This window comes from Fragaria vesca, linkage group LG4 (assembly GCF_000184155.1).
Source record: "Fragaria vesca subsp. vesca linkage group LG4, FraVesHawaii_1.0, whole genome shotgun sequence".
Taxonomy (NCBI): domain Eukaryota; kingdom Viridiplantae; phylum Streptophyta; class Magnoliopsida; order Rosales; family Rosaceae; genus Fragaria; species Fragaria vesca.
In genome coordinates this window covers 15,392,271-15,407,473 of record NC_020494.1, presented here as the reverse complement: position 1 = coordinate 15,407,473, position 15,203 = coordinate 15,392,271, and the positions used below count along the sequence as shown (strand labels likewise).

The 15,203-nt window shown below is 38.0% G+C and overlaps 2 protein-coding genes and 3 non-coding genes across 6 annotated transcripts; 3 read left to right on the top strand and 2 right to left on the bottom strand.

Annotated features, from left to right (window-relative positions):
- Positions 1–377: 377 nt before the first annotated feature.
- LOC101292298 lies at positions 378–1,848 on the top strand. 2 transcript variants are annotated; one of them, XR_184508.1, is made up of 2 exons: positions 378–492; positions 620–1,848. It is a non-coding gene; the product is annotated as an uncharacterized LOC101292298 (transcript). The 2 variants fall into 2 exon arrangements; XR_184509.1 differs by having other exon boundaries at positions 460–506.
- A 3,223-nt stretch (positions 1,849–5,071) lies between these two features.
- Positions 5,072–11,393, bottom strand: LOC101292009. Its single transcript, XM_004297054.1, has 19 exons — positions 10,807–11,393; positions 10,207–10,317; positions 10,034–10,111; positions 9,679–9,875; positions 9,530–9,590; positions 9,371–9,445; positions 9,165–9,242; positions 8,994–9,056; positions 8,831–8,914; positions 8,567–8,745; positions 8,247–8,286; positions 8,012–8,152; positions 7,707–7,826; positions 7,411–7,626; positions 6,870–7,046; positions 6,038–6,719; positions 5,657–5,850; positions 5,339–5,504; positions 5,072–5,258 (listed from the first exon to the last, which is right to left on the bottom strand). Exons 1-19 carry the CDS (start codon positions 11,035–11,037, stop codon positions 5,095–5,097), a joined length of 3,057 nt encoding a protein of 1,018 aa, XP_004297102.1. The 5' UTR covers positions 11,038–11,393; the 3' UTR covers positions 5,072–5,094.
- Positions 11,394–11,929: 536 nt separating this feature from the next.
- TRNAA-UGC lies at positions 11,930–12,002 on the bottom strand. The gene has a single exon. It is a non-coding gene; the product is annotated as a tRNA-Ala (tRNA).
- Positions 12,003–12,233: 231 nt separating this feature from the next.
- LOC101291715 (1-Cys peroxiredoxin-like) lies at positions 12,234–13,472 on the top strand. Its single transcript, XM_004297053.1, has 4 exons — positions 12,234–12,411; positions 12,489–12,637; positions 12,738–12,884; positions 12,969–13,472. Exons 1-4 carry the CDS (start codon positions 12,294–12,296, stop codon positions 13,212–13,214), a joined length of 660 nt encoding a protein of 219 aa, XP_004297101.1. The 5' UTR covers positions 12,234–12,293; the 3' UTR covers positions 13,215–13,472.
- A 903-nt stretch (positions 13,473–14,375) lies between these two features.
- Positions 14,376–14,448, top strand: TRNAF-GAA. The gene has a single exon. It is a non-coding gene; the product is annotated as a tRNA-Phe (tRNA).
- Positions 14,449–15,203: the final 755 nt, after the last annotated feature.

The following is a 15,203-nucleotide window of genomic DNA, read 5'->3' as shown; positions in this document are numbered from 1 at the left end:
CAGTGGGGTGTTTCATCTGCTTGTGCCCTTTGTTTCCACGATGAACTTTTCGTTCTTTCATTCTATTCCAAACCCTTTTGTGAGTTTATTATTATTATTATTATTATTATTATTATTATTATTATTATTATTATTATTATTTTTCAGATGTGTTCTTGGTTTTGGCTGGGGCGGAGTCCAGGCTGCAATTGATGGCAGGACTTCAATTACGTGTTCCAAATGGGCTGTCTCTCTTAACTTCGTTCTTTCCTTTACTTTCTTTTTTTTTTTTTTTTTTTTTTTTTTTTTTTTTTGTGCTGAAAGGCTAGTCGTGATCTTTTTCTTGATTATTAATTTAGCTGTCTGCTCTGGTACAGATCTAGTATGGTTTTTTGTCCAATCTTTGCCCCTAATGTGGTTCCTTATTGGTTACCACTCATCTCATTCATTGTTTTCTTTAGATTACTTTCCACTACATACTAATTTTGGCGCCTGCTGTGTTTATATTGGCTGGTGAGTTGGATCATGTATGTTTCTGCTATACTGGTTTTGCTGTTTCGCCTTTCCCAACTATTTTTCAAAAATGGTTTGGCACTATATCATCCATTTGTGTTTTATTTTTATTGGCTGTGCCTTGCAGGGTTGTTAGAGAAGGCTGTTGAAGCTTTTGTCCAGTAAGGTTTGATGCTTTTTGTCTCGGTTTAATTTCATACATTTACTCTTTGGGCATTCAATAGATGAAGGATATCTTTGTGATGTGTCACATTTAGGATGGATGCAAATTTCAACTCGTGACATGCTAGTATGTAAACTATCAATATTATTTCTGGAACATAATTTATTGCTAGAGGAGTTCAGATAGGTATGGTATCTATCCTGTTGCCTGTTAACTACTGATGCTGCTGAATCTTAAAGAGGGTTAATTAAACATGTTAAGCTGCTGGGTTTTGAAGTTTGGCACAGCTTCATCTCTTTGTGGTTTTCTTTGCTTCTGTTGTAAGAGGTGGAACGAAGTTTTGAAGTTTTCAGTTCGTATCATTGATACGTGGGAAGCTGCTTTTTGGTATGGTTGTTCTTTCAGTGTGGAGCATTTTGAATGTGGAGCCTGGTGAAATCTCTTTTTAACTTTGATTGTGTCTTTTCAACTTGATAGCGTGCATGATGGAATATAGTTTTATAGTGCGTGATCATGGTGCATCTTTTTGGTTGCCTGTGGAGTTGGTTGTTGTATATTAGTGAAACAGTGGCATAATTCTTCCTTTGGTGATATGTCTTCTTGTTGTCCAAAGTGTTGGTTGATGTACTGTCTGTACTTGTCAAGTGTCGGAAGAACTTGTGAAATGATGACCGGTTGATGTTGTGGTTTCATTACTGAAGAATTGGCTTGGATTGGTGTTGGTTTATGGTGTCACAACAAGGGGATCGTGTTTGTACTTGGTGATGTTGTGCATGTGGTTGTGTAATTTTCCAATTGATGGCTTGTTAGCTGCATTACTCTTCCAGTTTTCTTCTCATTGGTTCCCTTTACACTGTTTTGTAATCGATGGAGTTGGTTTCTTTGGGGGGTGGATTGTCTTCGTGCCGAATTTGTTGAATTGGTTCTGGCTTAGACAGGAGTTCTTCTATGTAATGATGTGCATCTCGTTAGGTTTTGTAGGATATGTATGGTTTTGTAGGATATGTATCTACAAGTAGGGATTGGTTTGCATGTTGAAAGTAACAAATGGAAAACTATAATTGGTGACCAACATGCATTAGTAGGATAACTAGGAATTAGGCATTTAGGTTAGGTTAATGGGATGTAGCTCAAATATGGCAGAGCTCTCAGGCTTGTAACTTGCATATGCAAGTCTCAAGATCTTGAGAAGATCAAGGTTCGAATCCTTGCGTCCCACCATCTCATTTTTTTGTTCATTCAGACCTGGCAGTTTAACCCATTACCCGCTAACCGCCTGTTAATAACCTGCCCATTTCTGTCCCATTACAGTTTTACACTAACGGGTTGACAACCTGCTAAGAACCCGTTAACTAACGGGAGGAAACGACCCGCCCAACCCGCTAAGGAAAAAAAAAAAAAGGAAGAAAAAAATTAAAGCAGTTAGCACTCTCTCTCTCTCTTCAGATCGAAACAGTCACTCTCTCGGTCTTCTCCCTCTTCAGAAACAAACCGTGCCAGTCTTTCTCCCTCTTCGGATCAAAATTCAGGTTGGTTTTTGTTTCCTTACTCTTCTAGATTTATTGTTTTTAGTCAAAATTTGAACTGGATCTGTTCTGTGGGTTCTTAATTTTGTGCATTTGGTGTTTGTGAGTTTGCTGTGTTTGGTTTGCTTTCTGGGCAATATCAATTCATGGATTCTAGATGAATGAAGATTGATTTCAATCATCGTTTTGTGGTTCTTGTTTAGGAAAACGAGAGGATCGGAGTAGTACTAGGAAAATGGTGAGAAAATAGGAATGTGTTTTTGATAAGGAAGCATGTAAGTTTGTAGAGGTATATATAAAGAATAAAAACTGTGTGTGATACTCTGGGTAGATACAGAGATTACTATACGTAGATATTAGTTGGGCTAGCTCATATTCATGGTTTTCATTCTTCATTCATATGTACCCTGTAAAGTAAGATTATTTGCAAACTGTGTGTATTATTTGCAAACTGTGGTGAGAATGGATGATGATAATGTATTAATTGTTTTGTTTTCAGAGTAGTGGTGAGAATGGATGATGATGATATATCAATATCATTGGAACCAGAGGAACCCGTTGTGGTAGAAAGAGGAACAACAGAGGTTTCTGCTCAAAAGCGAAAGAAGACTTCTTGTTGTTGGTTGTCTTTTAAACAGTTACCTGTGGGTGATGATCAGATAGAACGTGCAAAATGCACCAAGTGTGGAGCCGTGTATAAGTGTGACAAAGTGACAGGAACAAGTAGCCTTATACGCCATAATGACCTATGTTATAATAAGGATATTGTAGTGTCACCTCATTTTTCTACACGTTCTTCAAAGTTTTCGCATGAAAAATTTCGTGAATTGATTGTTGAGGCTATTGTACGACATGATTTGCCATTTCGTTTTGTGGAGTATGAGGGGATTAGAGCTGTGTTCCATTATATTTCTCCTATTCTTAAGTTGCCTTGTAGAAACACCGTTAAGTCACATATTACAAAAGCTCTTTGATAGTGAAAAGTTGAAGCTTCATAGTATTTTAAGTTGTGTTCAAGGGAGGATTTGTTTGACTTCTGATTTATGGAGTTCTCAAACAACTGATAGTTATTTGACACTCACGGCACATTGGATTGATTTGGAATGGAAATTGCATAAGAAGATAATTAGCTTTTATCGTTTTCCTCCACCACATAATGGTATTGCTTTGGCTGAAAAGATTAATTCTTTGATATGTGAGTGGGAAATTGAGAAGAAACTGTTTTCGATTACATTGGATAATGCATCTGCTAATGATTCCTTTGTTGAGAAGTTGAGAACTCAGTTGAATTTTAAAGGGCTACTCTTGTTAAATGGGAAATTTTTTCATGTTTGATGTTATGCACATATCTTGAACTTAATTGTTCAAGATGGGTTGAAATCTATTGATCAGTCAGTGATAAAGATTCATGAGTGTCTCAAGTGCATAAGGGTTCAATGGCAAGAAAGGAAAGATTTTTGGGCTGTATTGATCAAGTTGGAATGGGAGGTAGTAGGAGAGCTTTGCGACAAGACGTGCCTACTAAATGGAACTCCACCTATCTTATGCTAGATAGTGCACTCTTCTATCGCCGTGCTTTGATCAACTTTGCATTATGTGACACAGATTTTAAGTGTTGTCCTTCTTTTGATGAATGGATCAAGGTTGAGCAGACCTCGAGGTTCCTAGGATATTTTTATGATGTCACTTGCCTATTTTCTGGAACCAAGTATCCAACTTCGAACTTGTTTTTCCTCAAGGTATTTATGATTCAGCACAACATTCAACAAGCCATGAAAGACAAAGATGCATTCATGAGACAAATGGCGAATGACATGAACCTCAAGTTTGAGAAAATGAAACAGTACTAGCAGATGTTTACTCGATTATGTTTAAGCGGGGAACCCGGGATGACGAGAGACTGGAAGAAATTACCGAGTGCTTAGCTTAGGGCAGTTTCTACTTTCCAGCACTGTTCATTATTATGTTTAATTAAGTTCTTTGTCTTTTTTTAAGTTATTCTTAATATTAATAATAATATATAGTTAACTTTGTAGTAATGTTGTGTGGGTGAAAGTTCTGTGTAAGTTTCCTAGCATCGACATTGGACAGTTGCGGTAATATTTTTGATACCCTGGCATTGCCTTTCAGTTTTGCGTTTTACGTTTTGTTGTTTAAACTTGTCTTGCCCAGGTATAGTAATCATACGTAGTTCAGATAATTCTACAAGGCGCTGGTGAAAATGGTTGTCTACAATCTTGGCTACTGCAATCTGGAATGATATTGGAATAATTACTTCTGCCGTATAATTTAGAGCTTGCTACACTATATTGGAAAGAAAAGCCATTGTCATACAAGAAAGAGACTGCTATGACATTAATGAAACTTTAGATTTGCTTTGAAATGGCCGATGATGGTTTCCAAGACCACATAATGCAACTTCCATTAGTGGAGTTCGTGTCTAGGGTTTAATCTTAGACTAAGTTGGATGCTGGAGGAATATGGCCCCTGGGGTTTGTTTCCGGGTTGGTCATTTGAGCTTAAAATCAAGCATATTGTTGTGAAAATTGGTTCTGCTAATCTTTTCAAACATAATAGACGAGTTTCTGGCTTCGACTGAATCCCTTTAGACTTGCGAGTGAACCGCGGTTCTGTTCAGCATATTGCCCTATGGTCTAGCCACAGTGGAACTATATCAATCGTGTTTTCTAGACCTAGGACTATATAAGTCAACTGGAGACGAACTAGCTTATTCAACAAAACAAAAACGAGATCTTGCCTGTCTGGTAAATTGTTCCTTTTCTTCACTATTTCTTGCCTTTGCACTATCGAGCCTTGTGGCAGATTTTTTCCAAACGGACCTCGAGTTAGATATGGTTAAAGAAAAAGAATCACGGAATTCAACACTCAGCAATCATATCACACTTGCTTTGCTCACCTAGAATAATGCTGAAAGAAAATCTTACACTGCGGGATGGACTCTACAAATCTTGAAATGAGCTCTGGTGGATATGCCTCTTGTTGTTCTATGAGAATGGGATGGTACTTCTGTAGAAGTGAAGTGACAGCTTCTTGCAGATCAATTTCTTCTAGGCAGCCTGCAAGACACACCATGAGAAAAGCAGACAAATCAAAACTTCAGCAACAAAATGCACCTATAAAGTAGTCAATAACGCACTTTTCAGTAGCGAGAAATATGCACCTTTCTCAAAATCCATTTCCTGGTCTTCATCTTCGATATCCCCCTCTTCAATAACTGAACCATTTTCCAAGGCAAGAGCAGCTTCAGCATATCGATTCAGGAACTCTTCTTCAGTTTCTTCATGTTCATCGTCCTCCGAGTCCTAAACAGGCATAAGACGGTTAACTTTCCTAACATCTGAGGGGCCAACTTATATCATTAAAGTCTAGCTGGAGTAGCTCAGATAGTGAAAGTTAAATTGCAGCATATCAGCTGCTATTGATAAGCAGTATACAGACTAATACATTTACTTACTTCATCATCGTCATCATCTTCTATTTCACCATCTTCATCTTCATCAATTATATCTACTTCATCTTCATCGTTATCTTCCTCAACTTCATTAAATCGAGCAGATGCTTCCATCAGAGAAGTAAAGCATTCTCGAAGCAGAGAACCAGGCTTTCCGAGTATCAGAAGTCGCTCAACCACTTTTGCCAGTGCCATCGCTGAGGTTTATTGAGAACAATTAGTGATGTTATACAAGTCATTAAATCATCAGCTGTTTATCTGTTAACCTTTGTGGATATGAATTATTCCAGATGACTATTCAGCGGTAAATTCTAATCAAAGGAGAACCTAAGAACCTAGCAGAAGGAAGTCTTCTCCTAAAGATTTAGCTACAAATATACTTACCAATCAACTTTATCTCCGACTCTCTTGATAGCCCAGGTTTGAAAGAGTTGGTGGAGATCATTCCGAGGGCAGCTACCCAGGTTTCCAAGCCTCCATCTCCATCCTTTTCCAATGTACTCTCTACAACTTCAGGACAGCATAAATAGCATGATGATAAAGCAAGCAACAAAGGCTTCCACAGAGATCCAGGCTTGCTTTTAACTTCTCTGAAATGGGAATATGTCGCCTGACAAAATGCTGCTGCTAATGACTGCTTCACGCTTTCTGTCTCAGATGAGTAACTTGAGACATGTAGCAGCAAATGGATACAAGAGCAAGCCCTCCATGTTGCAGATGGATATTGTAAAGTGGCCTCGCTTATAAAAGTACCAATACCTTCTATCACAGAATGCTTGGGAACAGGTGGAGCTGGAGGAGATGGCATCTGTCCTACAATAAAATTCTGCAGCCCATACTTATTATGTAGATTGACAACTTCCTTAATGCACTCAAAGACTGACATGTCCTCAGATTCTTCCCAAGCATGCCAGTCCGCAATGAGATCAGCCCAAACTAATAATAGCTCTGGCACTTTAAGCTCTAGAATAACATTACTTCCAGTAACAGATAGCATGATGGATCGAAGCAACGTTGATGCAGAATCTAGGCAAGATGGAGGTGGCAAAGTGTTATCTTCCTGATCCTGGTCAAGTAACAGAAATCAACAAATGTGACGATCTGAAACCCAGATGCCTATGCCAAACTGATTGAAGTATAAATTAATGATTGACTGAACAGCGCAAGTGCCAGAAAATGGACTTTGTGAACCAAATATTTAATAGCAGAAACTAACCGATCGATGCATTGGTGCAAGCCAAGCCCGTTGCAAGAGATCAGAGAAAGCTCTGCCAATAGTAGCTTGACCTAATAGAAAGTTATGGTTGGATTCATTCTCTTCCAGATCTTCAGACATATCATTTTCCCAAATTTGAGCCATCACTGCTAATGCCGCAAAACCACTTTCAACCATCTGATATAAACGGTGCCACTTCATCAGTATTAAACTGATAGTTGAAATTGGTACAGGTTATTACTTCATAAAAAATTACGATAACTTGGGGACCATAATTCCAATGCAAGCAACAAATTGAACAAAATGTATAGCGCATACTATATAAAAGTGGAAGCATGAATGTAAGGGGAAAAATCAACTCTATGCATAAAAAAACCAGCTTCAAATTGATCAAGCACAGTGTATTTGATTTTGTGACGTGAATCAGTATTCTATGGCACTGTTTCAATCTGTATTCAGGTGCATCGATCACTAGATGGTTAACGTGTTAATAAAGAAAATAAAGAAAATACCAGCCTACAGACTAAAAGGATCGACATACTTGAGGCCATGGCTCCAGATCAAGGGGCATGCATTTTGAGATTTCCACAACCAATGATGAAATAATATATGGGATATGGACTGCAACATTTTCATTTCCCGCCTGCACCACAGAACTAAGAAGCTGGAATAAAATAGAGTTCTCTTCCTCGTTACAGCCAATTCTACCAATAACAACTTGAAGGAGAGGAAGCCACTCAGGTGGTGTGTAGTCATTCTGAAGAAAGAATATAAGATCAGTTAAAGCCATAATGCTGTTGTTTAATCCACAAGTACAGGAATGATTTTGCGACTTACATCAAGAAGTGTTACAATGGCTGCAGCAGCCGATACCCGCACTGGATAACAAGAAGTATCCCTGCTATCAGGCATAGCCAATGCCTTCAGCAACGAGGAATACACATCTGCACTCATGTCCTGAAAATGAGATAAAATCAGTGTGGGCTATCACAAATAAAATGCTGTTTTCAAGGAAGTATATCGAAATATTAGGTAGGTAAATGCATAAATGTTCTTGATGGTTTGGCCAAAAATGCATAGATCGACTTTTGATTTAAATAATGCATAAGCAAAGCAGATGGTGGGGTATGGAACAGTCTCACCTCAGGTAGACACGATGCTAGTTCTCCCAACACCCAGTTTGCAGTGGCAACCAACGGTGGGCACACTGATAAATTATACAATGGTAGTAGCCGAGATTGAACCAAAGTAGCTGCATATGTAGGTTCCCGCTCCCTTAGAAACTGTATAACAATAAAACGAGTACAAATCTTCAATACAGACTCTTTTATAACTCAATTTACAAAATTATGAAGTAACAGGAGGATAAATCCTTACATCTAGCAAGCCAGCATATGCCATCAAAACACCAAAATAGCTGCCATGGTCATAATAAAATAATCAAAAATAAATTTGAAGTGTCCACATTAATATGAGAATAGTGCGACACACAAAACAGAATATGGTGATAACAAACAGGAACTGAAAAAATTTCATAAAGAGATGTACAATAAAATAAATTAAAAAGAAATGAAAAGGAAAGGAAAGGTAACAATAGAAAAAGAATAATAAATTGAAACTAATAAATTCTAAAGCGCAGAAGACATACAGTTCCAACATCAACAATTATTTATGTAAGGATGTGTTTATGAACTCACTCATTCGTAATTCTAGTTTGGGATGGATTAGCATCAGAAGGAATTGGAAACTTTGACAGAAATGGAAGCACCACTAGTTCTCCAACTGAACAAGTTTGATTGTTTTGCTTCTTCTTTTCACCCTTTTTGCGTTTTGATGAAGCTGATGAGGCATTAGAAGAAGTTCCCATTTGAGGTCCCTGTAGACATTCAAAGAAAACCATAATCACATGCTGTTTAAAATACATGCCCATATATATTCATCAAGGAGCACATAGGAGTAACCTTTGACATTGAAATAACACCGAGTAAGTTTATAGCACTTTTTCTGGCAGTAAATAGATCATCCCTCCAGCCAGAAATTTCTTCCTGTTCAAAAACAAAGTACGTAAAAGGTCAAATGGTAAATGAATCACATCAAAGATCATAAAAACATAAGCTCCCTTACTAGGTCAGATGGAAGATTCTTTCGTATGTACTCCTCTGCATCTTCTTCCCACTCTGAGATATCCTACTTGAATCCATTGGCAGAATAAACGGGGATTAGAAGAAATTTTACTTGGAAGCATTTTTAAGCTGATATTAAACACACATACACATAACTGTCCCGAACACTTACCTTTTCATTCATTACCAACGCCGGAAAGATTGCAGAATCCAATAGATACGAAAAATGTGGAGAAACTAATCTCCATCCCTGAAAATGAAAGTAGGTTGATTTAAAGAAAGAACATGTGCTTCTTAAATTTGACAATATTCATTCTAAAGACTTTCAGTTCTCTAATGTTCCATGGGAGTTACAGCATTCAGGAGTAAGAAACTTACAGGCCCTGTTTCAAGAATGTGTGATATCACATCAAAAGACAATGAAAGGACCCTCTCCGATAAAAAGTCAATCTTCTGCACACGGAACAGAATGAGACATAATCAAATTAAACATCAAGATCAAACATGATGAAAAACAAATTTCAATACAAAACTTACGCTGATATTCTTGCTGTATTTGACTATGTTCAGAGCGCATTTTATCATGTCTAGCATCAACCTAAAAATGTAAAAAAGTACAAAACATGAATAATAAGCACAACAACGCCTTTTGTGTAAGAGAACTACATACAGCACTGTTTAATTACCTATCAGAATACTTTCGGTGTCGAGTAATGAGAGTACAGAAAATGCGCAAACTTCTTTTTCCAGTCTTTAACCTCATCTGGTACCCATTTTCTGGTGTTACCACGCAGTCGAAGCTCAAAGAATCAACAATGCCAATTAGATCGTGACAAAACGAAGGTAGAAGAGGCACTAAAGCAGATGGCATATGCGACCTCACCTATCAACATAACACTATGTCAAATACTAAAAAGTGAAACAACCATAATACCAAATAAAATATACTAATAAACACAAACAGATGTGTGGGGATGAAAAGAAGATTGAGCAAATAAACTTGTATACATATTGCATAGTCATAAAAAGAGCCTTACTTACAGTGAAATACATGCATTTGCAGACAATCAGAAGCAAATTTTCTGTTTCCATGTCTGTCATGCCAGGAGTACCCAATGCCTATATGATACATAGAATCCATCATTGTAAGGTCTCGTGGAAGATCAGAAAGGGCATGAGGGAAATGAGGGTAAAGAAGTGTAAAAGATAACAACCTTTTGGACAATTTGATGGAATAATGTTAACAAAGGCACAAGAATATCCTTTGCAATTAGCTCAAGCTGTGGCGGTACTGGCTCTTTAGAAACTGTAGCCTCCAAAAAATACTGCCAAAAAAGGTGTGGTGTATATGCCACTTTACCATGTGAGAGGCCCCTCAGTGATAATATTACAAACATATATTAAAGAATATACTATGGTCAGACACTGGTATTCCAGCGAATCCGGAAAATTGAGAAATGAAAGTCAATATGTAGACGAGAAGTCACTTGCAACTACAGGATAAAATGGAAAAAAATCAAAAATAAAACTGATTTGATGCATCTGTAACCAGTCAAAATTAGGAAGAGAAGGATGAACGAAAATGAAAATTTTAATTTTATAGCATACAAAGATCATAAAGTAGCATCAAGACTGTGGTTTATACCTGCGCTACATAAATTCTTATTTGATACTTGAGATTACTGACCATCATTTCTGAAACCAACTCCCCGAACTATAAGCACATATTCCCACTTAATATCCCTACATTCTTTTCTGTAATTGTCAATCCCTAACTGTTTTCCACATCAATTTGAATCGAACATATCAATTACCTGAAAAGGTCTAACAAGTGCGTGAAGAACTCTAAGGGCATTAATCGTGTTCCATTGTGAATTTGCGCCACTAATAAGGTTACTATTCTCAAGAGCGGCTCGCAGATCAGGAACAAGTTCAGGCCACCAATTCTGCTTAACAAACTCCGCAACAACAATAACCCGAAACTGCCACCCAAAGCCACCAAAACAAATCTCACACATCAAAAACTCACAAACCAAACTAATCATAGTAAAATTTCAGCAGAGGAAATTGCATACCACTTCAACCAAAACTTTAACAACCGCGGGCTCCGATTGCAGCAAAGCTCGCAAGAGCTGGTCCTTGAACTCCTTACTGACTTTCGGTGCCGAACTCGACACATCCCCCTCAACATTTTTCCTAGTGAAGTTTTTCAAGTACGTCGCCGCCGCGATTTTCTGACCTTGATTTTCACCTCCTGGTATTGAAATCGATTCACCAACACAAATCAAAATTCCAAAATTTTTTTTACCATTCTTTAACATTTCACAGTGATATCAAAACTATCAGAGCAGCTATACGAATTTAATTAACCTTAATCGGAGTAGAAATTGATAAATTACCGGCGGAGATGGAGATGAGGTAGTAAGGGAAATCGGGAAGCTGAGAGAGGCGGTCTAGGGCTTCGGTGGCCGTACGGACTGCTGCGCAATCGGGGCTGACGGTGTCGTTTAGCAGCTGACCGATTTGAGCTGCGACCTCCATAGCTTCTCTTTTTCTCAAAAACCCTAATTTCGTTTGAGCTGCCAAAAATGAGTGAGAGAGTGACTAAAAAGGTCAAAGTCATTGCGCGGGAAAGAAATCACAGCAAAGTAAAAAGGTAAAAACTATTGTCTGCTAGTTTTGGAAATCAGTCAAATCACAGCAAATTAAAAAGGTAAAAACTATTGTCTGGCTACCGGGTAGTTTTGGAAATCAGTCAAATCACAGCAAATTAAAAAGGTCAAAACTACCCGGGGGTATAGTAAAAGGTAAAAACTATTTACTGCTACCTGATGGTAGTTCTACCCGGGGTATAGTAAAAAGTAAAAAATATTTACTGCTGCCTGGTGGTAGTTTGGGGTTCTCAAAAATTAGAGGAATTAAATAAAGCAACTTTAATGGAGATGCGGGGTATCGAACCCCGTACCTCTCGCATGCAAAGCGAGCGCTCTACCATGTGAGCTACATCCCCTTTGGTTAATTAGCCTAATTATTAATGATAATATTACTTACCAGCTAACTTAGAACGAGATCATGATGAAGGTGGAGAAAGGGAGAAAAGATGGTGGGACACGTGGAGGGAGAAGGAGCCTATTTCCAATGACAGGAAGCCAGTACTGCTTCAACTCCCTAGCCACGTTCTCTTCATGCAGCAGCCCACGACTCTTTATATAACTCCTCTCCCTCTACCCTTCTCTCTGCCACAACAAAAATCAAAGAGAAAAAACACTGTTACTTCTACTCGGTCTCTTACTCTCTGAAGATGCCTGGGCTAACCATTGGAGACATTATCCCCAACCTCGAAGCTGAAACCACCCAAGGAAAGATCAAGCTCCATGACTACATCGGGAACAGCTGGGCCATCGTTTTCTCTCACCCCGGTTTGCCACTAACTTGATATTCTGCTTCTGTTGATTTAATCGGCGACGTAAAGTAACGTTTGTGTTTTCGGATGTAGGTGATTTCACGCCGGTCTGCACCACGGAGCTTGCGAAGATGGCCGAGTACTCCAAGGTGTTCAAGGAGAAAGGAGTCAAGCTGATCGGTTTGTCCTGCGACGACGTCTCGTCTCATAACGAGTGGATCAAGGACATTGAAGCCTACAGTGTGAGTTTCACTACTAGATCGGCCTGTCGTAATTTGCGCTTTCCTTTCCACTTGATGACCTGATCTGAATTGTTTGTCATCGATCCATGAATGTTTATAGGCCGGGTGCAAGGTGGACTATCCGATCATCGCCGATACCAAGAGAGAGATCATGAAGCAACTCAACATGGTGGATCCCGAAGAGAAAGACTCCTCCGGAAACAGCCTACCTTCCCGCGCTCTCCATATAGTCGGCCCTGACAAGAAGGTGCCATTTAGTTCTTTATGTGCTTCGTTGATTGAATAATTTTGAGGCATGCAGTAGTGATTAAATTTTGTGATTATGTAATAGGTGGTGTTGAGCTTTCTGTATCCGTCGACCACTGGCCGGAACATGGATGAGGTGGTGAGGGTGTTGGAGTCGCTGCAAAAGGCGAAGCATCACAAAATTGCTACTCCGGCGAACTGGAAGCCTGGAGATGATGTTGTGATATCTCCTACTGTGTCGCAGGAGGAGGCCCAGAAGATGTTCCCTCAGGGCAACAAGACCAAGGACCTTCCTTCCCAGAAAGGGTACCTGCGCTTTACAAATGTTTGAACATGGAGCAATATATACCTAATTGCGTATTACTTTTGTTATCGTTGTGTACGTAGCTTATGTATGAATGTTAATTAGTAGCTAGCTAGGATGTGTATTATGGTCTTGGTGGTGACCAATTGCGTATGTATTAGTACTGTTTAATGCGTTAACTAGTACTATCTGATCTATCCCTCTCTACATGTATGTATGCATAAATGAGACCTTTTATTCGTGTACCTTCTTGGCGTTTGTGTATGCATGATTAATCAGTGTTGGAATATTGCGGAATGAGTATTAGTTGTTTAGATCATTGAGTCCCAACTTAGACAACACGGGTAGGGTATTCATGGTATTCGACCTTAACGGGAAATATATGGGGAGATAAACGGGTAATGGGTATGAAGATTTTTAGTATTCGGATTTTTGAATAGGATATGGGCGGGTATGATAATTTGATATTCGTCTCTATCTCCACCTATTTATAATATAAATATTATTATATACAATTTATTATATATCTATTTTTAATATATATATATATTATTTATAAATATATATATTTATGTAAAAAAATTTGTAATATTTTTTAACTATGATTCTCTTAATGAATATTTATAGAAACTTCTTATTTATAGAAACTTCTTTTTTAGCTGAGATTTATATTCGTTTTTGTTAAATTGAATAAAGAAATTTATTTATATATGTATTTAATTTTATTTTCATATTTTTATATTATGTAATTATTTAAAAATAATAATTATTACATAATTGTTAACAGGGATCGAGGCGGGGCCGGTATGGGAACGTAATCCCCAAAAAGGACGGGGAATCCTCATTATCTAATTACGGAGAATATAACGGATACATGAATGAAGAATGAAAAAGGGTACATGTATGGTATTTTGATCCCTACCCATTGCCATTAGGTTGTACAGAATTCTTTTCCTTGTGCCTTTCTTTAAAAAAAAAAAGAACAAAAAAGAGGTATTACACTATTACTTAAAAAAGTCTCTCTCTCTCTCTGTGCCAGTCCAACCTTAGAGCTGATGGATTTAGCATTCAACAAAGCCAACAGACTAAAGAGGACCGGCAATTCTACTTTATTCTTGTAGAGTGTAATAGATTGTTGGAAAGTTTTCACATTAAACAATATTCTTTTTTCTAAAATACATACCAGTTGCGGGGATAGCTCAGTTGGGAGAGCGTCAGACTGAAGATCTAAAGGTCAGGTGTTCGATCCACCTTCACCGCATTATATTTTTTGGTACTGGGCCCCCAAATATGTTTTCCATTCAATCGTAACACTACTCAACTGAGTACGTACACACGCATCCTGAACTTTGGATCCGTCATGGTACTCCATGCCATATATATCTTATGGTCAGTTGCACAAAACTTGACATTGTATCTCATCGCAAATGTGGTAAATTTGTATGAATATACCTGAATTAACTTACTAAAACCTAGCAAAGTAATAAGAGCTAAACATTCAGTTAAGAAGAGGGAACGAACCAAAAACGATTCCAATTCGAAACCCCCCGGAGTGTTATTTTTTTGAATAAGTTAGCTTCGCTGGCTCTCTCTTGCCCTAGCCTCTTGCTAGTCTTGAATAATGGTACCATATTTGGTTTTGCCAACAACTTCTAGGCGTTTTTGGCCATTGTATATAGGGTTTGAGAGGTCTTTTAATCTTATGCAGCTTCTTTAGGTTTTCTTTTTTAGGTTAGTTAATAATTTGATTGCTTCGTGTGACTTGTATATATTGTGCTTAGATTATTGTGTTTAGATATTGTGTTTAGATATTGTGCTTAGATTATTGTGTTTAGGCTTTGTGCAGACCTATTGTACGTTCACCTCTTATATTATGAACGAGTTTCGAATCATTTTAGCTTGATGCATAGATGTTATTAATTGAAATGAGACTCCGCTTTTCGAATCAACACAACAAAATATTGAGATGTCCCATATACGATATCGACTTTTCCTCCTCCAGATAAAAGAAGAACT

What these genes read in the sequence shown, in the direction of transcription:
- LOC101292009 (XM_004297054.1), bottom strand. Translation starts at nt 11,037, where the DNA reads ATGATTAGTTTGGTTTGTGAGTTTTTGATGTGTGAGATTTGTTTTGGT. An exon ending in GCAAATGCATGTATTTCACT is followed by an intron (nt 9,876 to 10,033) that starts GTAAGTAAGGCT and finishes TTATGTTGATAG; the next exon opens with GTGAGGTCGCATATGCCATC. An exon ending in CAAACTAGAATTACGAATGA is followed by an intron (nt 8,287 to 8,566) that starts GTGAGTTCATAA and finishes TGACCATGGCAG; the next exon opens with CTATTTTGGTGTTTTGATGG.
- LOC101291715 (XM_004297053.1), top strand. Translation starts at nt 12,294, where the DNA reads ATGCCTGGGCTAACCATTGGAGACATTATCCCCAACCTCGAAGCTGAA. An exon ending in CATCGTTTTCTCTCACCCCG is followed by an intron (nt 12,412 to 12,488) that starts GTTTGCCACTAA and finishes TTTCGGATGTAG; the next exon opens with GTGATTTCACGCCGGTCTGC. An exon ending in AGGACATTGAAGCCTACAGT is followed by an intron (nt 12,638 to 12,737) that starts GTGAGTTTCACT and finishes GAATGTTTATAG; the next exon opens with GCCGGGTGCAAGGTGGACTA.